Source organism: Sarcophilus harrisii, chromosome 3, assembly GCF_902635505.1.
Source record: "Sarcophilus harrisii chromosome 3, mSarHar1.11, whole genome shotgun sequence".
Classification (NCBI taxonomy): Eukaryota; Metazoa; Chordata; class Mammalia; order Dasyuromorphia; family Dasyuridae; genus Sarcophilus; species Sarcophilus harrisii.
The window spans coordinates 197015553-197040000 of NC_045428.1; the positions used below are offsets into that span (position 1 = coordinate 197015553).

General features: G+C 33.9%; 1 protein-coding gene across 4 annotated transcripts in view; it reads right to left on the reverse strand.

Moving 5' to 3' along the window:
- The window catches only part of BMX (BMX non-receptor tyrosine kinase), an 84175-nt gene that overhangs the window by 58319 nt on the left and 1408 nt on the right, over positions 1–24448 (reverse strand). For 3 of the 4 annotated variants that reach the window (XM_023501238.2, XM_012547097.3, XM_031958967.1), the window contains exons 2-4: positions 10531–10677; positions 8464–8568; positions 1089–1170 (exon numbers count right to left, since the gene is read on the reverse strand). In XM_023501238.2, coding sequence (XP_023357006.1) covers positions 1089–1170; positions 8464–8568; positions 10531–10677 — 334 coding nt within the window. Of the gene's footprint in view, positions 1–1088; positions 1171–8463; positions 8569–10530; positions 10678–12761; positions 12930–24448 lie in introns of those variants that run through there. The other variant, XM_031958966.1, reaches the window with a different exon arrangement.

Sequence of the window (24448 nt, forward strand, 5' to 3'; positions counted from 1 at the left end):
TATTTAAGGGACAATAAATTTTCCCTTCTGGTCACTCCACAAGTTTAGTTAGTTGGACCTGGAAAAAAAGGTGTTTTTTCTTACAGAACTTGGATAAGGAACTTATTTATCTTTAGTATCCATTTTTTCCTTTCTATTCCCTCTTTTTATACTCCCAATCCCCCATACTCCCCTCCTTGAGATCTTATCACTTCTAGTCTGGAGTTACTGCTTTAGCCTCTTAACTGATCTTCCTGCTCCCAGTCTCTGCCTCTCTAATCTGTTCTTTAACCCTCTGCCAAGATAACTTTCCTAAGGCACAGGTCTGAGGACCTCATTTTCTGGCTCAAAAAGCTTAAAGGTTCTTCATTGATTACTGATTTGTATTTGATTCCATCTCTTTGCCATTCAAGGATCTTTAATTAACATATTTCCAGTCTATGGTTCCAGGCAAATGTAATGGCCCTCACCATTCTGCTCTTTGTGACCCAGCCCAACACAATCAATTATGGTTCCTTAAACATGTCCTGGTCTCTCCTATCCCTGTGGCTTTATGAACCCTGTCCTTTATGCCTGAAATGTCCCTTTGCTATCTCTTAGCTACTTGCTACCTTTCTTTTTCTTCCAGTACTGCCTCAGACACTTATTACCTATGTGTCTTTGGCAAGACATTTATTTTCTCTCACTTTCATTTCTCTCATCTTTACAATAGGAGGAATACTAGACACCCTCCCCCATTTATAGAAATTGTGAGTATGAAATGAAATAACATGTACAAAGCAATGGAGAGAGAGAAAAGGGACTGAGGCATATGGTTTGCTGTATGGCTTGGCACAGTTCCATGCCTGGACTTTGCCCTGGGGTTCTAAAAGAGAATTAGGCATGTGGGCAGAACGTAACTAGCTTTACTCTTCTGAGCAAAGGGGTAACAAAAAGAAGACATCTGGTTAGCTAAACCTTTCTTCTGTTCCAGTGAAATACAAAATGAGGCTTTGTGAGGGAAATAAGCAAAATCAAGAGTACTGAATCAATTCCATTAATGTCATATTAATTAATGTCATATCTTAATTTTGCCAACCCTACTTCATAGAAGGTAAATGTAACAGTACCTTTCTGAAGAGCTTTTAACCACTGGCTTCGGCTCTCTTCATTTGATGCATACACATATAGAAGGCCATCTTTATAAACAATCTAAAAAGAGAGAAAGAAAGCTCATGCTTATGCTTATGCTTCATTTTACCCTGTGGGGTTCTGTGCATTTAACTATGAAATTTTTCTGAGAAAGCTAAGTACTATAAAACATATATTAGTTTTAAAGAATGTTTACCAAAGAAATCTAAAATTTTTTTTAAAAATTCGTTAAAAAAAACTTCTAGACCTTTTCAAGTTTTTATTTTAAAAAGGAAATATGATAACTGACTGCAAGCTTTGTTACTGATAATATTTAGTCATAGATAAAAAAACAAATATAAATATGGTATTAACAACAGAAAAACTGACATTACAGTTTGAGGATTTGGATTAAATTCCAAACTCTCATCTTACTAGCTCTATACACTGCCACAGAGACCTACTCCAATCCTTCATTATGCTATGGAGATAGCTATGTCTAAGGCTGTGTCAGTGAAACAAAAGCTCTGGCAGATTCTATCATTCTGGAGTAGAATATAAACTTCTTGAGGGCAGGATTATCTATCTATCTATCAATCATCTATCTTTCTGTTTATTCATTTGTTCATTTGTTTGTTTGTCTAGTTATTTATTTGTTTGTTTATTTTCATTTTTGAACACTCAGTTCCTGGCATTGTGCCTGGAATGTTTTAAATGATTAATAAATGTTCGATGATTGGTGGTTGATTGATTGAGAAAGCTCTGAAACAATATGTATTTTAAGGGTTTACCTTTCTAATTAAAGAGACTCATTGTTTTGGCACTATAGGGTACCAAGGAAAACATAAAATGATCCTTGGTCCTTTACAGCAACTATAGTGATAGTGATAGCCCAGTGGAGAAAAAGTGATCAGAAGATGCTAAGAATCATATATTTTAGGCTATTTAAACATTAATTATTGGCATTATCAATGTGAGCTCCTTTCCCAATGTCTTAACTTTTTTTGTGTATGTCAGGACAAATGTGGTGAAATCCATAGACTTTTCAGGAAAATGTTTTTAACTACATAAAATAAAATACACAGAATAATAAAGGAAACCAAGTACATTGAAATGTTATTAGAATTAAAAAAAACAAGTTTATGAACTATAGTTTAAAAGCCCATGTGAAGGAATTGAGTTATATTAGCCTTTGGTGTTCTCATTGTAAATGAAACCAAAAGGAAGCTGGAGCTAAATGGAAGGATTGTTGTGGAATTTTTCGTGAAGAATAAATTAAGTAATTGGCAGTGCTGGGCTTTCTGTAAATTCAAAAGCAAGGAGAAACATCATTTCATGAAATATTTGAATTGAAATACTTAATTGATCATCTCATATCATATTGCTCATGATAAAAGTTGTAAAAATATCACAGTGTGAGGCTTATGGGCTGACATCTTTTGCAGAAAATAAGAGCAGAAAAAGCCTACCAAGATTTTGTTGAGTCTCTCCTAATGAAGTAAAAATGTTTTAATATTTCATGCTATTGTTCAGTGGTTTCAGTCATGACAAATTCTTTGTGATACCTTTTGCTCAATATAAAGATAGAGGTTAGTCCAAATAAAAAATAATGCAAATATTATAGGATCACAGAATTAGAAGGTTGAAAATAACTTCAGTGGCCATTGTAGGGCAACCCATGAACTAAAAAAATCTCCACTCCCCCATATTTAACAAGTGGTTATAGAGTCTCTGGATGAAGACCTCCAAGGAGGATAAATTCAGTACTTCTCCAGTCAATCCATTCCATTTTTTGGAAAGCTATAATTGTTAAGAAGTTTGACCTGATAGCAAACCTAAATTGATCTGTTTGAACCTTTCATCTCTTACTACTGTAGCTACCTACTGCCAAACAGAATTTGCCTAATCCCTCCTCTTCCAGGTGACAGGCATTCAAATGCTTGAAGTAAGCTATCAGATAACCTCTGAATCTTTTTATTTCAGGTAAAATGGGCTTAGTTCCTTTAAGAAATTTTGATACGTCATTGACTCAAGGTTGTTCACCATTCTACTTGTCTACAGTAGTAAAGATGAAAGGTTAAACCTGTAACTAAATGCAATATTCCAGATAATGATAAGAGAAAAGTACAGAGGGACTTTTCCCCTCTGGAAGCTTTTAAATGAAGTCAAAATTTTTTTGACTGCAACCACACTGGAATAGAAGGAGTTAGACAAATAAAATTATAAAAAATTAATAGATATAAACTACTCTCTCTGTGGACAGACTACAGATTTATTAGAGCAAAAGATTAATGTCATTTAGAAAAAGGAATAAAAGGGTAACGTGCAAAATGCAGATGTGGCTATTTCAAGTTTAGTTATGTAAAAAAAGATTAATGTATTATAGTGACCATCTTGATTTAGTGACCATATAGTGACCATTTAGTGACCAAAATAGTGACCATATGATTATAGTGACCATATATACATAGAATAGACATTTCCTCAGATTATTAGCATTTCCTATTTTAAAAGATAGATTTATTCAACACTACATTTAGTAATCAACGGGGTAGATGCAAAATATCATATAAAACCTTGTATTAAAAAGCTTTCCAAACACATACACACAAACTAAAATAAACTGTAATGCAGCATCACAAATATATTTCTGCTGTTTTTTCCCACATACATAAAAAAGTATTATGAAAAACATATCCTTTTATAGAAGTAAAAAAAATGTGATACCATTATGCTTAGTTGAGTTCACAAGCTTTTTACAACCTCTACCTTCTCTATTCTAGATAAAGATTTTTTGGGTTTTCTCTTTTGATAATCTTTTCTCCCCCAATAGTAATTTTTCCATTGTTATAACTGCTTCTATCACTGGGACTACCATAGCTACTTTAGTTATGTAGTTTAGCAAAATATTGGCTCCCACTATAAGACCAACATTTGAAGGATGATTTTTGTAGCTGTCAAAATTATTGTAGTTTTCACCTTTTCTAAAGTTGGTCCCATTAAAGGAAGCATCTGTCATTTCTTTTTTAGATAAAATTTTCCTCACTTCATATTAATGGTCATCTATAGTATGATATTTTTAAATGATAATCATATACACAAAGTCATGGTCATGGAAAGTCACTAAAGCAGATTGTCTTCTTGGTAAATCATGCTTTTAATTATTTCAATCTTTGCATATCATTCAAAGTAATCTCTTAAGTACATTTCCTTAATGCTACTCATAGAGATCATTTTCACAGTTAAAAGGGGATATGGGCCTTGAGAATGCTCTCTAGAAACAGTCATCTTTGATTTGACAACTTTGCCATAAACCTTATGAGATCTTTTAATTATAGCTACACTTACCTCTTCCACTGTAGCATAGATAACAAAACAAATGTAACATTAAGTATTTAGACCCCCTCATTGCTACATGACCTATTTTTAAAATGGATTCTTAGACTCTCATATCTCATTTTGAATTCAAGTTTCTGATGAAGAACTTTCATAACAGATTCAGGATCCTTTGGGAACTCCAACTTCAACATGGTAAGAGAGGTGGTACGGTATTTCAGCAATCCTTTTAGGAAGGTCATTAACTCCAAAGGAAGTTGGATTGATAGAAATCACTTACCACAAGAGAAAAACCAAAAGAGCCTAGAAACCTTCTTGGCTGGCAAATATTTGATCTCCTTGGCAAACAGACAACTAACAATAACACTGGTTCAGACTGTGACCTCATTTGCAAATAGAGGAGGATGGTAGGAGATTATGAGCAAAATTATCTCATAAAACAAGAAGAAGCTACAAATGGGTTGATTTTGAAGACATCAAAGCAGTCATTCCTACCTCTATAAGTGGAAAAGAAAGGATAAGTTCCTACTTCCCAAGACAGGTGAGAGGATCGTAAGCGTAAGCAGCTCCAGGTCCACTTGCCCCTCACCTGATTAATTTCCCTTTCTGCCGCCACCTCATCTCTCTCCTTTCACTATATCCCCAACCCTCCTTTTTTTTGTTTTACTGCCTCCCCTTGCTTGACAGATCTCCCTTGCTTGACAGATCTGAGGATACTGTGTATACATTCAAGAGGTGTGTGAGGAAGAGGGAAAAGATCAGCACAACTTATTAAAGTATTTCAAAAAACTCACCTCTAGTAAGGGGGAGGATAAAAAATCAACACAACTACATAGCACTCAGAGGATAAGATATTTATGGCTGGAGGCAATGTCTGTGAGAACACTGGTTACTATAGCCTTGCCTTCTTTGGAAACACATCTAGTCTCTGTCTTGCTACTGGGTTCTGATAACTTTGGAGGAGAAAGACTGATGACTTTTCACAGTTTCTTCTCAGTTAAATTCAATTCATTTGCAAGTCAAGACATCACCCTCCTGATGCCATTGGTTCTCTTGGAGAATGAAGGAGAAACAACAATAACAGTTTGAGAACATTCAGACTAGAGGCTACTGTAGCAGGATCCACACTATTTGATAATATTTCAGTTGCCTCAAGCTTGATTTCTGTAAAAACTAAACTTCTTTGAGAAAATGCAGACCTCTCATCTTGGTCACTGTTCCATAAGAAATAAAGGTGCATTGAAGCCCAAGAAAATCTTAAAGCAAGAAGAATATCAAATGCTCAGGAGAATTCACAAGACTTATTAATATCAAAAAGACAGTCCAGGAATTGTCAATGATGCTCCTATTTTATGCTCTTTTATCTCCTGTTTTCCCATCTTTATTATGCTCCTATTTTCCTATCTTTTCAAAAAAATTTTGAGGATAATGTGTACTTTGAGGATATACCTGATAAATGTATGAGAAGAAAATATAGTTAATATATAATAGAAAACATTTTTACAGTTGCACAATCAACTGAAAGTCGTGGAGTGCAATATCCTATTGTACTTATTATTTATAGACTTAAAAAAAACCATTGAATTCAATAGAGTAAAATGCTACCTTGAAGTGATCTCTTGTACATATATTAAAACAACAAAATATTCACTTGTAATGTAATAATAAAAATTATGAGACAGAATGGAAGAAGTAAATGAAATCAATAATTGCTGAAAAAGTTTAGTCCAACAAACCATACATGAAAAAACAAGCGGATAAAGAATGTATATTGTCCAGACGATGATATACAATTGGATTGATTATCTATTTTGGACAGACACCATGGATTGTTTAATGTACTGGACCCAGAACTGAATAGGAAGAGAACAGATTGATTGCATTTGACAAAGTGTGTAGTAGTTTCATTAATACAAATTTTTCTGAGAAATAAAAGCTCTCATTAACATTGAGAGTATTTCAGTGATGTTGTATGACTTCAAATAATGTAATGTCATAGCTTCTGAAAATTAATATTTCAGGTTATCCAAAGAATAACAAAAAAAAACTTTTGGTGAGTTTGAATAAGTTTCAAAATTTTACTTTTTTTTTTTTGTAATTCATTATCAACAAAGAATCATGCAGGAGAAGAAACATTAAAGATATGAGTAAAAAGATGTATTGGAAAAAGAATAAGGATCAAGGAAGTGGCATGAGCAAGAATTAGTTGACAGATAGCCCATGTGATATCCATACTATGTTTTACACAGCATGGACAAAAACAGCAAAGAAGATGTGGATGAGTTTGGGTCTTCACAGCTGAAATAGGGATCCACATGCATGACATCACAAAAACACCCCACTATGAAAGTGAACTTTGAAAAGTTTCACATTTTCATTTTTCCAGGTCTCAGTTTCTTTGTTTATAAAATAATAATTTGAACTAGATAATTCCTATCTTCCCCTCTAGCTCAAAAGTTTAGGATAGCACAGGAAAAAAGAATGGTTCTCCTGTAAATGTAGTTAACCCTGATTTTTCTTAAATATCTTTTTTTTCTCTCCCCTCTTCTGCTAAAGTCATTTCTCCCCTTTTAAATGCCTTATCACACTTTGTTTTGAACTTCTCCTTTGTGCTTGTTATATATACTTTTCCTAGCATTACCCCTTGCCCTTAGTAAGCATTGAATATAGGTTTTTCAAACTAAGTTGCAGCCACAACACTATTTTCATGGATTATTAACCTAGAATTGATTAAATTAACTTAGAGTTCATAGACCCTCCCTCCCCATCCCACCCCCAAGAGCTCCATGAATAGATTTCAAGGAGTATAAGAACTTAGGTGGGGGTAAAATCATATCATTATTTTTGTTAACCTTGAACTGTAATTTAGCATCCCTTCAATTATGAATGTAGGTAATTAAACACTATTTTGAGAAAGGGCCCATAAATTTCATAAAATTACTGAAGGGATCCGTGATGCCCAAGAGGTCAAGAATCCTAGCATTACAGGATCAAAGGATGATTCCCAATAGGTAATATTTCAAGTGTTTTTGTTTCCCTTGCTATTTAAGTTTGCTTCCTTCAGTGGTGTTTCAATAAATATTTTATAACCAGCCTTCTGGAGGAAGACAAATAGTCACACAACAGTTTTAAATTCAGTCCGAATTATTTACTTTGCCTCTATCACTTTCTTAAATCTAGACAATCAATAAAATAATAAATCAAGCCCTGATTTGTATTGTTTAATGATTTGTAAGTTATAAATGCTCACACTGAAAACTTAATGAGCTCTTATGAGCTGATTCAAACTGGTTTAAACTCTTCTGGCCTCTCTGTTATTTCAGACAAGTTTGCATGTAGGGATGGATGTGGAGACTAAGACACTCCATAAGCAGGCTAAGACAAACTTGCACAAATGCTGGGTTTCAAGAAAGGACATCTATGAGTGGTTGACTTTTGTTGTTCCTTTTTTTTTTTTTTTGGTTAATTTTTACTCCTGGTTTGTGAAGACCGAGTTAGCATCCTGGATGCCTTAGAATAAGGTGGAGTCAGGATAATAAAAAATTCTTGGTCTTTAGGGGTAGAAGTGAACAGGATGGACACAGGATCTCCACAACCTTCCTTCTCTTCGTCTACCGCCAAAGTGACTTTGGCTTATCTTACTCCACCCCCTAATCCTTCCCACAATTCTCTGTATACACCAAAAGATTGAACCATTACAGAATAGTGGGAAGGGCCATTTTCCAAGCATATACTAATAGAGTATTGGCGAATTGGTAATTAGCCTTAAGTGCTCGGTTGTCTGACCTCAGTGCATCAACTCAGAGTTTCAACCCTTTACATCAGTTACACAAAAAAAAAATACTGATAATCCTCAAGAGTTCTCATTCCTCCTCCTTACTTCCAGCCAGGAAAATGCCTTCTTAGACAGTCCAAATTTGAACATAATCCTCAATAAGCATCTTGCTGAGCCATTCCTTATTCCAGAAACTTTATTTCAGAAGAATAGAGAGAAATTAATGATCTCTCCATTAGATTTCATACTTGATCTGACGTTACCTGGAATGGATATTGTCTGTCCATGGGGGTTTGTTCCTCAAGATTCACTCTTTCAACACACCGAATTTTCTTAATATCAATCGATCCTTTCTTGCTGCCTTTTTTCTAAATTCCAAGACAAAAAAAAATACACAATAACCTCGGTACAATTTACCATTATGTGCCAAGAATATAAGACCAAGTTTTTTTTTACTATTATCATTCTTGCCCTCAAGAAAAAGTATTCTTAAGATTTACTAGTCTTCTAATATATTTTATATTTAGTGATCTATGGACTATTGTGAAAATGGATAAAATAACTGCTTCAGATAATCAAATAAAAACATGAAGTCATAAATTTGTCTTTGTTGGCCCATTAAAAGCAACTTTGGGGAAACTCCAATAATAAGCAGGATGACAGGGATGATATAGATCTTATCCTGTTCTCATGTGGTTTTGAGGTCTTCCACTAGATCTCTATATTTCAAAAGCTTTTCATTCTACACAGGTTAGAAATGATGAAGATAATGAGCATGATGACAATTACTATTACTATTAGATGAGTAGAAAGCTCATTTAATTAGAAAAATTAAACATATCCTCTTCCCAACAGGTTAAAAAATTCTTCCCAATATAAAAGTCTTTCTAGCTTTGGGCACATGTTTCATATGGAAAAGGTAACTTCAAGTGAGTAAAACTATATCAAACTTAGAAGAATAGTTTTCCCCAGCCCCATTCTTCTTTTTGAAAGGTGGACATGACAAAATGTGCTTAAAACATACAAGTGCACAGATAAATGGAGGGCTGTTGGCATTTATGATTGAAATCACTTGATGAAGTTGATATTGAAATATTCAACAGACCTCTTTATAAAAATTTCTTTACAATAATAGGAAAAATGATTTGGAAAAAGTTATACCTCAAGCTACTATAGACAGTAATGAGAAGAATAAAGAGGTAGATAATTCAAATGTGCATTATATTTGGCTCCAGAATGCATTTTTAACTTGCACTTGAGAGTGTGTATGTGTTTGTGAGAGAGAGACAGAGACAGACAGACACACACACACAGACACACATATACACACACACACAGAGACAGAGAGAAAGAGATTATGATTATAGGAATTGTATTTAAATAAAATAATACATAGTGAAAGGGCTCACAATAAGGTGGAGAACTGTTTAGTTTCCCTTTTCCTCTTCCCTTTGCATCCGTTCTATGCTTGGAACTGAGCCTTCTGAAACTCCCCACCCCTGAAGAACTTCCCGCTCTTAAGAGATCCTTGAATCAACTCAATTCAATTAGATAAGCATTTTCTACTAGGACTAGTTTCAAGAGGGTTTCAAAAGGCTTCCCTGATGTAGGAAAAGCAGTAAAAATATGTTATGAAAAGTCAACAATAATTGTCATCAGTGAACTAATTAAGTTGGTGATGATAGTTGATAGAGAAAAAAAAATTCTAGCTAAAGTTCTCAACAAAGTAATTAAATAGCAGTCAATATTTTGAACCCAGTAGTTAATCTATCCACAAGAGTCAAGAGGCAATGCCACAAATTCCAAACCTCCCATCTTAACATCACTCTATATCATAGTAGTTCTATTCTTTTAAATTGTGAAAGAATAGCCATTGTTCTGATTAAATATTGTTATAATAAGGAGAAATTAAACAGAATTTTAGGATCAGAGAATCATAAATCCAGAGAAATTAAACAGAATTTTAGGGTCAGAGAATCATAGATCCAGCATTAAAGGGATCTCAGAATTTATCTTGTCCAACTTCTTTTTTACAGTTGAAAAAATCAAATCCCAGAGAGGTTTCAAGTCTTTCTAAATGTCTCACAGGTGCCAGAGATGGGATTTAAACCCAGCTCTGACTCTAGATCCAGACTTCTTTCCATTATATCATATTGTTTAAGAATTAAACTGAAATAAATTTATTTTGATCCTGAAAAAAGTAGTATAGTAAGGAAATTTGAAATTATCTTTACTGTGCAAATTGAGAAATCTGACACACATTCAAGGATGATACTTCAGTTTAGCAAAAATAAGTGAAAGAATTAAAAAAACTAGAAAAATAGGCTTACCATCTTATCATAATCATAGTAGGAGAGGTGTGTTTTTGTCAGGACAAAAAGTCTTTCTTTGTAATTGTTTGGTGACATTTTCTTCTTTTGTTGTGACTTCTTTACGAGAAGTTCTTCTAAGATGGTTTTTTGGTCCATCTCATCATCCTAAAGAAATATAAAATCATTTAAAACATCATTTATTAAAATCTAGCCATGTTCTACTTTAATGTCTATACATGTTTCTCATTCAAAGGTGATTTTATGAGAACCATTTAAATATTAAAATTTGTTGATATTTATTATAGGTAGTTTTTTATGTGCTATTCTTTGTGATCTAGACATGTGATTTTATAGGTCTGGGAAACTCCCAGTGAAGCAAACTCTGCTATCAGACTGAAGATCAGAGCTCATTCTTTCTCTTCTCTCTCTCTCTCTCTCTCTCTCCCTGTCTCTCTCTGTCTCTCTCTTCTTCTTTATATACATGTATATAAATAAGTGTGTATATGTATATACATACACATATACATTTATACTCAGACATGTATACATGTATACACAAGCAGCTAGGTGGCATAGTTTCTAGAATAACTGGCTTAGAGTCAGGAAGAACTGAGTACAAATTCAACCTCAGACACTTACTAGCTGTGTAATTCTGAGCAAGTCATTAAACCCTATTTACTTTAGTTTCCTCATCTGTAAAATGAGCTGGAGAAAGAAATGATAAAGCACTTCATTATCTGTCAAAAAAACCCCAAATGGGGTTCTGAAGCATCAGATTGAACTGCAACAATTTAACAACAATAACAAAACCACACACATACAAACATATATAAAAATATATGTCCATAATATAATAACTATATAAGTACTTCCTCCACAGTATTGAATAATTTCCATGTAGACAAATATTCTCTGTATTACACAAAAAATCCATCTCTATAGTATTTGCTTAATTAATTTACACAAACATATTGATGAATATTAAATCACATAGAATTGAGAAAAGCTTGGTAGCCATCTAATCCAACACAAACTTTCAGAGGAATCCCTTTCTCTAACAGATAAATGTTAAATCCAGTCTATAACTAAAGACCTCCATGGAGGGAGAAATCACTAACTCTGGGGCAGCCCAATCCTTTTTTTGAGGCAGCTCTCATTATTAATCCTTATTGTTAAATAATAAGACTGCCAGAAATGGGGTACCAGATCAATAATTTAGCCTAAGTTATCCAGTCAATTGAAACTTATATAAATGATTTAATCTACCACCAGTTATCTGAATGTTTTGAACAAAATAACACAATACAGACATGACCTCATTTTCATTACAGGAACACACTTTTTAGAAATGTTAATAAAAACATTAACAGATTCCTTGGAAAGAATTAACCGCATTAAGCATGTACACATCCAATTTATTTTCAGATTCTTTGGAAGGAATTAAGAGCATTAAGCATGTACACATCCAATATATTTCCAGATTCCTTAGAAAGAATTAAGAACATTAAGCACGTACACATTCAATTTATTTCCAGATTTCTTAGAAAGAAAAAGCACTAAGCAAGTTCACATCTAATTTAAAGCACAAACTAGTAATAAATTAGATAATTTGTGTGAAAGAACTGTGAGAAGTACAAAATGCTATACAAAAGAAAAGGATTAAAAAGGAAGTTGTCTTAACTCAAGAAAATTTCTTGTTTTTACAAATGAGAATTCTAACACCCTACATTTGCATGTGGACCAAATTATTCTGTGCCATGGTCCCCTCTAGCAGTCTGGTCTAGCTTATGGGTCTTCCTTAGAAATACTGGCATTTTAAAAACATAAAATAAAATATATATCATTTCAAAGAAAACCATTTACATTAAAAATATTTATCAAAATATTAAAAATAAATAAACCAAATTCACAGACATCAGATTAATAATCCTTGATTTAGAGTGTATAAAACATTAATTTTTCAAGTGTTACTGACCAAATTTTACAGCTGGGAGTTAAATAACTCAAACTGTCCCATTAATCAAGACTGATTCAAGACAGATGAGAATTTGAAAAATTATGATATCAAAGTTTCAGTCTAGATAAAGAAAATTACCAAGTAAATGAATGATAGGCACAACCTTTCTGATTTTTTTTTTTGCCTTAGATTTTTCTTTGCCTTGAACTATTAAGAATTAGCATTACTTTGGCACCTTTAAGCAATGATCCAAAAGACTTTTCTAGACCCTTAAAAATGTGAAAGCTCTTACCTTGTTCATGGTTTTTCTTATGAGGGAAAAAGTGAGGTTTTGTCTTTGCTTTAATTTGCAAGCTTTAAACAAAGAGTCCTCCTCAATAACCTACCATTCCTCTTCCTACCAAGTGGGTCAGGAACATGGATTATAAGGAATGTATTTGCATTTTGCTTATCACCCAAATCAGGAAACAGGCACATTGTTCTACCCACAGCTAAGTGAGGGAGGGGGAAAATGGGTTGCTGGCTAGATCCCAGAGATGGAGGATTTACGTATTACTGGCATAAACAGAGTTAAGTAGTGACTGAGGCTGGGCAGGCTAAGAAATTCAGTCTTCCTTGGTTTCAAGAATATGTAAGCTCAGTTCAGATATTCCCATTTTAACTGGACCAATAATAAAAAATAGTTGACATTTTATATGATGCTCTAAAATTTGAAAAGCTTTCTACACATATCATCATGATTCAATTTCACAAAATACTATAAAATAAATATTGCCATAAATATGGATATCATTAAATCCCTTTTATAGATTAGGAAATCAAGGACCTGAGAAGGTTGCTCATAGTCACACAACTAGTAATAAATCAATTACTCAATAAGCATTGAATTACATATTATGTGCTGTAAAGTTACCCATGTATATATCCTGTAAATTAAAGGCTATTAAATAAAAAAAAAAAAAAGAAAAAAAAGAAAAAAAAAAAAAGAATTACATATTATGTGCTAGTCATTGGACCAGGTACAGGGAATACAGTGAAAAAAATGAAAGCGTCTGCCTTTGAGGAGCTTATAGTCTTTTGAGGAAACAATATGTACATGTATAAGTTTATATTAAATGAAAAAAAGTAATTTGACTAAAAAAGGGAAGGAAGGGACTAATAGCTGGGAGAAGGGGGGTCAGCAAAGGCCTCACGTACCAGGAGGCCTTTAAGATGAATTTTGAAGGAATCTAGAGAATATGAGATGTAAGTGAAGAAGGAATGAATTACAAGCAAAGGCACAGAGATGGGAGATGGCTTGTGTGTGAAGAGCAATAAGAAGGCCACTTTGATTAGATCATAGACTGTATGGGAGAAAAAAGTAATTAGGAAATAGCAAGGTAGAATGGAGCCAGATTGTGAAGGACTTTAAATGACAGAATAATATGTATTTGATTCTAGAGATAATCCAGAGCCAAGGGAGTTACTTGAACAAGAGAGTGACATGGTCAGACCTTTGCTTTAGAAAAAGTAGTTTGGCAATTGTCTAGAGAATGGGTTGGTGAAAGAAGAGTTTTGATTATTCTGAAAGCTATTGTAATAGCCCAAGTAAGACCCAATGGGACAATAGTTAGTGTGATGGCCAATGGCAAGATAGAAAGGAATAGACACAGGAAATGATATAGAGGTACAATTAAGATGTGAGATGAGAGAGAACAAGGAGTGGAGAATGATTCTCAAGTTGAGAACTTAGGGGACTATCAGGTTAGTGATATCCTCAATAGTAATAAGTAATTTCAGAAGACTAATAATAGGGGGAAAATATTTCGAATTGTCAAGATTGTATCCACTTCAAAATGTCCAGCAGATGAAGAACAGTCAGAAAGCAGACTAAGGCTATATTTATTGAACTGAGACACATCTTGTCCAGGGTCACACAGCTGATAGGTGTCTAAGGATGGATTTGAATTCAAATACTCCTAACTCCAGGTCCAGCATTCTATCTGCCCATTGTACAACCTAGCTGAATGTGTTCCTTACACTGAGTGTTAATTTGTGGGCTAGATAAAACTTCATGATTCTTCATAAATGGGAAATGGGATTATTGGGGGAGGGAAATTGCTTGTATTGTCCATAACAACAGCAGCTAACATTTATATAGTACTTATTATGTGCCGAGCACTATACTACACATTTTACAATTATCTCATTTGATTCTCACAACAATTCTGAGAGGTAAATGCTATTATTATCCCCAATTTACAGATGAGGAAACTGAAACAAAGAAGTAAAATGTCTTGCCCAGTATCACACAGCCAATAAGTATCTGAGATTATTTTTGAACCCAGATCTTCTTGATTGCAAGCCAGCACTCCTGTCCACTGTACCACCTAATTATCCCATAAATTCAGTTTTAATCTCCTCTGAGGAAAGGAAAATTAGCAGATTAATTGTGAACTTGGACCTTATATGTACTAAGGTTATCAAATGTAAAGTAAATGTAAAGTACCCTGCAAAACTTAAAATTTTATATAAATATTATTTTGAAAAATTAAAATATACAGATATAATTATAATAGATACAACAGATACAAAGTATGTAAAATATATAAATTAATAGGTATAATTAAAGATATTATAGATAATTAGAATTAGTTTTTGTTTTTATATTCTTTTGAACCCAACTTTTTCTTACCATTCTTCAGATATTAAATCACAGGGGTTCTTATTACAGGGGTTCTTACCCTTCTAATCATGTGTCATGAATCCCTTTAACAGTCTGTTGAAGGCAATACATCCCTTTTTAGAATGATGTTTTTAAATAATTGAAGGAAATACTATACTAGTGTTAGAAATTAGTGAAAATAAAGATGCAATTTTTCCCATTTAAAGTCATAAGCTTCCCAAAATCTATACATGGATCCCTGAAAGGAAATGTGGAGGATCCCATTAAGAATCCCTGTTTATCATAAATAATTTTTTAAAGGAAAAACATCAGCAAAATTTATCAATACATGAAAAAAATGACAATTTGTTCTCATCTCAATGGAATGGCACTACTGCTACTACTGGCACTATCTTTTCTTTGGATTTTGGCTTACTCTTTGTAATTTTGCAACCTTTATTTTTAATTGTTAGTCTGTTATTTATTGCTCTTTCCATTTATATTGTTGTAATTATTGTGTTTAGTGTTTTCTTGACTCTAATTGATACTTTTTATCAGTTCATGTAAGTCTTTCCATGGAAAGTTGTTGGAATCCTTACAAACTGTTAAGTCATTAGAATTGATAGAGACAATAATTATCTAATTTAGCATGGCTCAGTATGATTGATCTGATGCTACAAGGAGATGTTATGGCCCAGAACTTGAAACAAGGTACTAAGTGGAACTGATAGAAACAATATTTGTTAACGTTTTGGTCATGTATACTTATTGTGTATCTAATTTATATTTTAATATATTTAATATCTACTGATCATCCTGCCATCTAGGAGAGGGGGTGGGGGGATAAGAGGTAAAAAATTGGAACAAGAGGTTTGGCAATTGTTAATGCTGTAAAGTTACCCATGCATATATCCTGTGAATAAAAGGCTATTAAATTTAAAAAAAAAAAGAAACAATATTTGTGTTCACACCTTTAGAGAGCTCATATAAGAGAGAAGCTCTTAGGGCCATAGAGCACTCTGGGAGGAAGCCCATAAGCCCACTCTTGGAGATGGAGTCAGATTCATTCCATCTTCCACCTTGGTGCTGGGTGGAGATATTTGGAAGAAGAGAAGCTAAAGCTGGCAGAGGCAAAAGATTAGCGGCAAGAGCTCCTGGAACCAAGGAGAGAGATAGGCCTCTAAGAAAGGTAACCGGGCTTGGAAAGAGATAAGAAATAAACGTTTGGATTTTATCAGCTGGCTGTATTTGAAGTGATTATTACTCTGAACTGAAACTAAGACTGCCTCCAGAAAACCTTCCCGAGAAACCTGCCCTCCCCCAGAGAACCATTATATTTTAAAGAAGAGAACACCACAGAAAGTATCCATCATGTGGACATGGCTCTCTTCAACAATGAGATGATGCAAACCAGTTTCAATTGTTCAGTAATGAAAAGAGTCATCTACACCCAGAAAGAGGACTATGGGAAATGAGTGTGGACCACAACAGCATTTTCACTTTTTCTGTTATTGTTTGCTTGCATTTTTTTCCTTCTCAGGTTTTTTTTCTTTTTTTCTAAATCCAATTTTTCTTGTGCAGCAAGATAACTGCATAGATATGTATACATATATTGGATTTAACATATATTTTAACATATTTAACATGTATTGGACTACCAACTATCTAGGGGAGGGGGTGGAGGAAAGGAGGGGAAAAGTTGGAACAGAAAGTTTTGCAAGGGTCAGTGTTGAAAAATTACCCATGCATATGTTTTGTAAATAAAAAGCTAAAATAATAATAAAAAACCCCAATAAAAAAGTACCCATCATGTTTGTTATTTCTTATAGCAGAGCAAAAATCTATTACAATGATTGTAATACATTGTACCAACATTTATTTAGTCATTTGCCAAGTGATCAGCATCTACTTTGTTTCTAGTTCTTTGCTACTCTAAAATATAAAATTGATACACTATTTTAGTATTCATTTTTACTTTATTTTTAAATTATGAAGTAAAACAATCATTTTAATAACATGAAACTGCAAATCTATTATGTACAACTTGCTATTCCTTTAAAAATATAGTAAATTATCATGTAAATTTCTTTTTTTCCCTTCCCCCCAAAATGGCTACCGTTATACACACACACACACACACACACACACACACACACATACACACTGAAATAATTCTATATATAATTGTATTATGTTATTTTTCTGAATGCAGATAACAATTCCTTCACATATCCTTTGTAACTAATATAAGTATCAATAATAGTCAAAATGACTTAGTTATTCAAAGTTGCTCATAAAATAAAATTGCTTGTTACTATATTCAATATTCTTAGTGGTAAAACTATGAATTGATCCAATAATTTTAGAAGGCAATATAGAATTATCCCCAAAGAGTATTAAATTACTTATACACTTTGACCCTGCAATACTTTCAATAGATCTATATCTAAAGATGATTAGGGGAAAAGGAAGAACAATACTCTTTGAAGTGGCAAAGAATTGGAAATTTCGGTGATGCCCATTGATTGGGGAATGGCTGAACATTTTGTGGTTTATGATTGTGATGGAATACTACTATGCTATAAGAAATTATAAACTCACTGATTTTAGCACGAAAAAAAGAAGAATGAAATGAGCAGAACCAAGGGAGCATTGTATACAGTAACAGCAATATTATTTTAAGAAATAATTTAGTGTATATGGAAACATTTTTCTATCATGGATCCCTTGAGATATATACCTAGCAATGGAATCTCTGGGTTGAAAGGTTTGTACGTTTTAGTGGATTCTAATTTTCTATCATAAGAAATGGCAAAATGGTTGAAAAGAATGTGGCTTCCAAATTGTTTTTCCATACTATCCTCAAATGAGAGAGGGAGGGAGAAAGAGAGAGAAAGACAGAGAAAGAGAGAGAGACAGAGACAGAGAGAGAGAGAGAGAGAGAGAGAGAGAGAGAGAGACTCCTTACCTGATCTCCTGAAAACCAGGCTGAAGGATTTTCTATCTGAAACTACAATTAGATCAAAACATCTACCTACAATCTATGAATTTTAAAATGGCAATAGGAAAATTAGTTGGCCCTTACATCACCACCTCTTATATGACAAATATCAAATTTGCTTATCAAATATCCAGGGCTATTTATTTACAAAGTTCTATGAAATACAAGATACTCAAGAGCTTGGGAGGCAAAAAGAGGGAGTCATCTTGCTACATAGATGAATTATCTCTGAAGGGTTTCAGGAACTATAATTATATGACAGATAATAAAAGAAGGATGTATTATTGATGCTGAATTAGAAAACTTATGACAATGATAACCAAATCCAACTTTGCAGGATGGGACAATAAAGGAGGCAGTGGAATATTTGAAGAGGAAATATTCTGCTAGTTAAATACATTAAAGCCTTTTTATAATATAACCCAACTAAAGAGCAATGTGATGCATGTTGGGTCTATCATAGACTCTGTACAAGGGAGTCTTTTCCAGCTAAGTGGCTCAGTGGACCACAAGTGAAGAAGATCTGAGTTCAAAATCCATCCTAAGACAATTACTAGTAAGCTGTTGTTCTGAACAACTCCCTTGCCTCAGTTTATCTATAAAATGAAAATAAAGTATCATCTATCTCCCAAGAGCATTGCGAGAATCAAATGAGATATTTTAAAGTGCTTTCTTTGCCCAGTGCCCAACACATAATAGTTCCTTTATAAATGTTTATTCCCATACTTCTGCCTTTCTATTGGATATATTCCCCAAAGACTTTCTCACTTATATCTGGATTCCTGGACAGCAACATACAAGGCTCCAGGATTTTAAAAGTAAATAACAATTCTATTCCTAAAGCAGAACATATACTCCAAGAAAAAAGAAAACACAAAGCTGTAGTTAGCTCGTGTCTTGGGGTACCCAACTGCAAAATAGTCCTATACTTAAAAAAGGATTCCTCTTAGGAGTTCTCTTGCATCGTTGTCTGAAAATTCTTTGATTATTCAACTTTTAAAATGCAAACATCCCTAGAAGGAGCAGTTCTTTAAACTATTAACTGTCATTTAAATATTTAAAATGAATCTGCTGACTGAAAGTAGATTTTCATAGAGAAAAGATAAAAAGAATAAAAGGATCAAGGCAGAAGATATTATAAGTGTGACAAAGAACACTGAAATGGGAAGTAAACATCACTGACATAATATCTGCCTCCTTCAGAATTTTTTTAAGGGCCATTTCTTACTGTCTTACTACTAAAAGACTGACCAAAAATGAAGCTGAAAATGCAAATAAAACAAGGGTAAAAAAATAGAGAAGAAAATAAACCTTTTTATAGTACTTCTATATGCTAGGTATTGTGTTAAGCACTTTTACAAATATTATTAAATTTTGACCTATACAAACAACTCTGGGAAGTAAGTATTCTTATTGTCTCAATTTTATAGATGAGGAAACTAAGGCAAACAGAAGTGAAGAGATTTGCCTGGAATTACACAGTTAGTACATATATAAGGTCAGCTTTGAATTCAGGTCTTCTTGATTCTATGCTTAGTGCTCTATCCATTATGCTACTTAAAACAAAATTAACAACAATCACAACAAAATCAATTCAAAAATAAGATTTTGAATGAGATGGCATCATTGTTCAAATCTTTTCAACTTATAACTGAGGAAACTGAAGATACTCTTTGATCCTACTGGAAGCAGGTGTCTTCCAGGAGTGAAGCCAAGATGGTGGAGTGAAGCCAGGAAGTTAATCAAGCTCTCTCAAGTTTCCCTTGAAAACCACACGAAATCAAGCCTCTGAACACAATCTGATGGAAAAAAAACCACTCTCCAGCTTAAGATCAAGTGGAAAAACTTCAAGAAAGATCAGTCTTACTGGACTGAAAAGGGTGTTCAGTCCTGCTCAAACAGACCCTGGAAAAGCTGGTGAGAGAGTCTTAATCACAGCAAATCAGCAACTGAAACCCTCAGACCTGGCTTCCAGTGCCAGCTCAGAAGACAGGCTATTTCCTGAAAAAGCACCCTCTATAAACACAAGGGGTCCCTGTGCTCAAAGCCAAGGCTCAGAACTGCACAAGAAGCTTTGGACAGTGCCCCCTTTATCCCAGGAGCAGAGCTGGACCATAAACGTTTAAAAAGAGAGAGAGAAAATACCAAAAGAAACAGAAAGACAATGAACAAGAAACAGAAAAGAACCTTGATCATAAAAAGTTATTATGGTGATAAGGAAGACCAAAACACCAACTCAAAAGAGGATAGGATGTCCACAGAAGAAATCTCAAAGAGTGATATGAATTGCTCTCAAGCCCAAAGGGGCTTCTTGGAAATGCTCATAAAAGACTTTAAAAAGCAATTAAGAAAGGCAGAAGAAAAAATGAGGAAAAAATGAGAGCCATGCAAGAGAGAGTCAACAGTTTGGAAAAGGAAAGAAAAAAATTGACTGAAGAAAACAACTCCTTAAAAATACAATTGGCAGGGAAAAGTAGATTAAAAACCAATTGAAAATTAATATAATTCTTAAAAACGAGTAGGTCAAACAACAAATCAGAGAAACAATCCATAATTTCATCCAAGAGAATGACAATAATGAGACAACATAGCAAATTCTATAGGATGCAGCCAAAACAGTTTTTAGGGGAAATTTTATATCTCCAAATAGCTACACAAATAAAATAGAGAAAGGGGTGATGAATGAATTGGACATGCAACTAAAAAGGCTAGGAAAAAAACAAATTAAAAACCCCCAATTAAATATCAAATTAGAAATTCTGAAACTCAAAGAGATTAATAAAATTGAAACTAAGAAAACTATTGAACTAAATAATAAAACTAAGACTTGGTTTTCTGAAAAAACTAATAAAATATATACATCTTTGGTTAATTTGATTAGAAAAAGGAAAGAAAAAACCAATTCACCAGCATCAAAAATGGAAAGAGTAAATTTGTCACCAATGAAAAAGAAATTAAAGTAATAATTAGGAGCTATTTTGCTCAACTGTATGGCAGCAAATGTGACAATGTAGCTGAAATGGATAAATATTTACAATATTGTAAATTGCCCAGATTAACAGAAGAGCCAAAACAAGGAAAGAAAATTAGAAACTCACTGAATGCAGGATGGGTATAGCAGAGAGGAAAAGCGAGGATAGATAGTAACTGGAGTTCACTAGAGAGAACAGACCACATGGTAGTTTCCTATAACTAATTATTCTTGATAATTAGGTGCTAGCTTGAGTTTTTCTAGCTTTTGAAGGGGAGATATAGCAATAACCCTAAGCGCCTCTGGCCTTAGGAGTGATATAGTTGGAATGGATATATTTCTTCCTATAAATTATCTTGCCTCAGTTTACATTATCTCACCAGGATGTATGGCTATGAATAGTGCTGGCTGTCAGATAACAGCCTGTTGGATATTGATAACAGAATTTCTGAAACTAATGAACAACAGTAATGAGCTGCACATAGGTACAGAACAAAATTGGGTGTCTGCCACTTGACCTAATGACATTTTGGGCCTAAAGAAATGAGCTCTGCCCAGTAATTATGGGTATTGCAATTGTGCACAAAATCAGAATCAGATCACTCATCCATTCCACTTCTGGACCATAAAATTAGTGTATCAGTGACATGAAGCACCTGGTTTCTTTAACTTTTTCCTATAAATTTATCTTACCCTTGGTTCTTTGCTAATTTCTTTTATAATATAGCCCACTTTAATTGGCATTAAAATTATAATAAACTTTTCCCCTTGACTTGGAGATGGGTCTGAGCCTACACATTTTTTTGAGGCATCTTACAACACCAGTCTGGAACCCCAACTTTTTGAGGACACCCCTTGAACTCTAACAGAAGTAATGTTAGAACCTTTTAAATTCAAAATCCTGGAATTACCTGGCTTGATTGTTTCATTTCAGCTATAGCATTAGTTCTAAATTTAGACCTCTTTCCACTAAATTATACTTGTCTTCAAAACCATCCAATGAAAACAATGAAGACAAAAACATTGATGAGAAAGAAGATCTGAGTTCAGATCTGCCCAGGGTCATTCAGCTAATAATTCAGGTAAATCTAATCTCAGATACTTACTAGATGAATGACTCTGGACAAGCCACTTCACCTGTGTGCCTTAGTTTCTTTTTTTGTAAATAGGAATAATAAGAGCTTCTACCTCTTTGGATTGTTTTGAGAATTAAATAAGATAATAATTGTCAAGATTAACAGAAGAGGAAATAAATTACTTAAACAGTCCCATTTTAGAAAAAGAAATTGAACAAGCCATTAATGAACTTCCCAAGAAAAAATCTCCAGGGTCAGAAAAATTCACAAGTAAGTTCTACCAAACATTTAAAGAACAATTAATTCCAATACTATGTAAACTATTTGGAAAAATAGGTAAAGAAGAAGTACTGCCAAATTCCTTCTATTGCAGTGTCTGGACTAGCTCTCTGGAGGATTTCAGGACCAGCCTTGATCTTAGTGGAGGAGTGCAGGAGGTAGGAGAGCTACCAGGAGGATGGTCAAAGATGAAATGTCTCATTTCCAGTCCTCTCAGCCCTTAAATAGCTTACAGCACACTAAGTATATGTGAACTAGAGAACCATTACATCACCATACTAAGTACTAAGTATATGTAAACTAGAGAACCATTATCTCATCAATTTCACTGAATAAACACCCTATTGTAAGTATCCTTGTTTCAAGTATACTTTTCCAGAGTTCCAGCCCTCTTCATTTTATGACACAAATATGATACTGATACCTAAACCAGGAAGAGCCAAAACAGAGAAAGAAAATAATAGACCAATCTCCTTAATGAATATTGATGCAAAATTTTAAAATAAAATATGAGCAAAGAGATTACAGCAATTTATCAACAGGATAATACACTATGACCAAGTGGGATTTATATCAGGAATGCAGGGCTGGTTCAATATCAGGAAAACGATTGCCATAATTGACCATATCCATAACAAAACCAACAGAAATCATATGAAAATCTCAGTAGATGCAGAAAAAGCTTTTGACAAAATATAGCGTCCATTACTATTAAAAACACTAGAGTATGTAAGGATAAAGGAATCTTTCCTTAAAATAATAAGCAGTATCTATCTAAAACCCAAAGCAAGATTATTTGTATTAATTCCCAATAAGATCAAGGGTGAAACAATATTATTTTTACAAAGAAGCTGTCACAAAAATTCTTCATTCTCCTCCCTAAAAGCATCCTATTATTTGAAGTTATCAGGTGCTACCAGAAAGAAAAAGTAACAATTTTTCTTGGCAAGATAATGACATAATATATAACGTGCTGCAGATGGACGACAAATGGGTGCCGAAATTGAATAAATTGAGGGATGGCTGGGCAGCATTTCGGAAATTGTATACTGTTTCTTCATCTGCACTCCTCACCCCATCAGTGCATGTGACACAAAGAACAGCAGAGATTGTTGGGGGAGGGTTCAGGGGAGCACAATTTGTCAAAGACTGATTTCCTATAATAACCTATATACAAGATCTGGTCCAAGAACCATCATCTGTGAGACATAAAATTGGGAAAGTCATGTAGCAGTGAAGAACAACAACAGGTGGGCAGTTATTAGTACTGAACTGATATCCTGGAAACATTAGATAGCACAAGTTCTCCAGCTTAGTGGCAGAATATATTCTGCAGAATCCATAGGAAACCAAGTGCAAGAATGGGATAAGGGGAGATGTGGATGGATCCTGATATGGGAAGTATCCACATAGATGAGATCACAGAGATCTATTTTTCTATGTAAAAGGCATGGTCCAATCCCTCTTTTGTCATAATCAGTGGGCCTGAGCAAAATTGGGGTGTATTTGAAGTTCCTGTTCAGCCCTTTTACTTCCCCTTTTTGAGATTTTTCTTTCTTTTTAAAACACTGTCCTCTGCTACTCCCTTTTCTTCCTTTGCAAATATCAAAGGGTCTTATTTTGGATTACCCTTGTTGAGAATAAAAACAGAAGATGGTGATCCATTTAACACCTCAGAATGAATGCATTTAATTTTAAGTTCTTAACCTAGTGTCTTGGATGCTGTGTGGGAAGGGGGAGAGGTCCCCTCTGCTCTGAAATGTAGGTTCAAATGAGAAAATTCATGAACCCCAAAGTCTGGCAAAAAGGAAGTTTTTATTTTTCACTAAGAAGCTCTCTCTTAGTGGGCAAATCTCTTTTTTTTTTTTTTTTTTTTTTTTTTTTTTAATTTTTTTTATTTAATAGCCTTTAATTTACAGGATATATACATGGGTAACTTTACAGCATTAACAATTGCCAAACCTCTTGTTCCAATTTTTCACCTCTTACCCCCCCCCACCCCCTCCCC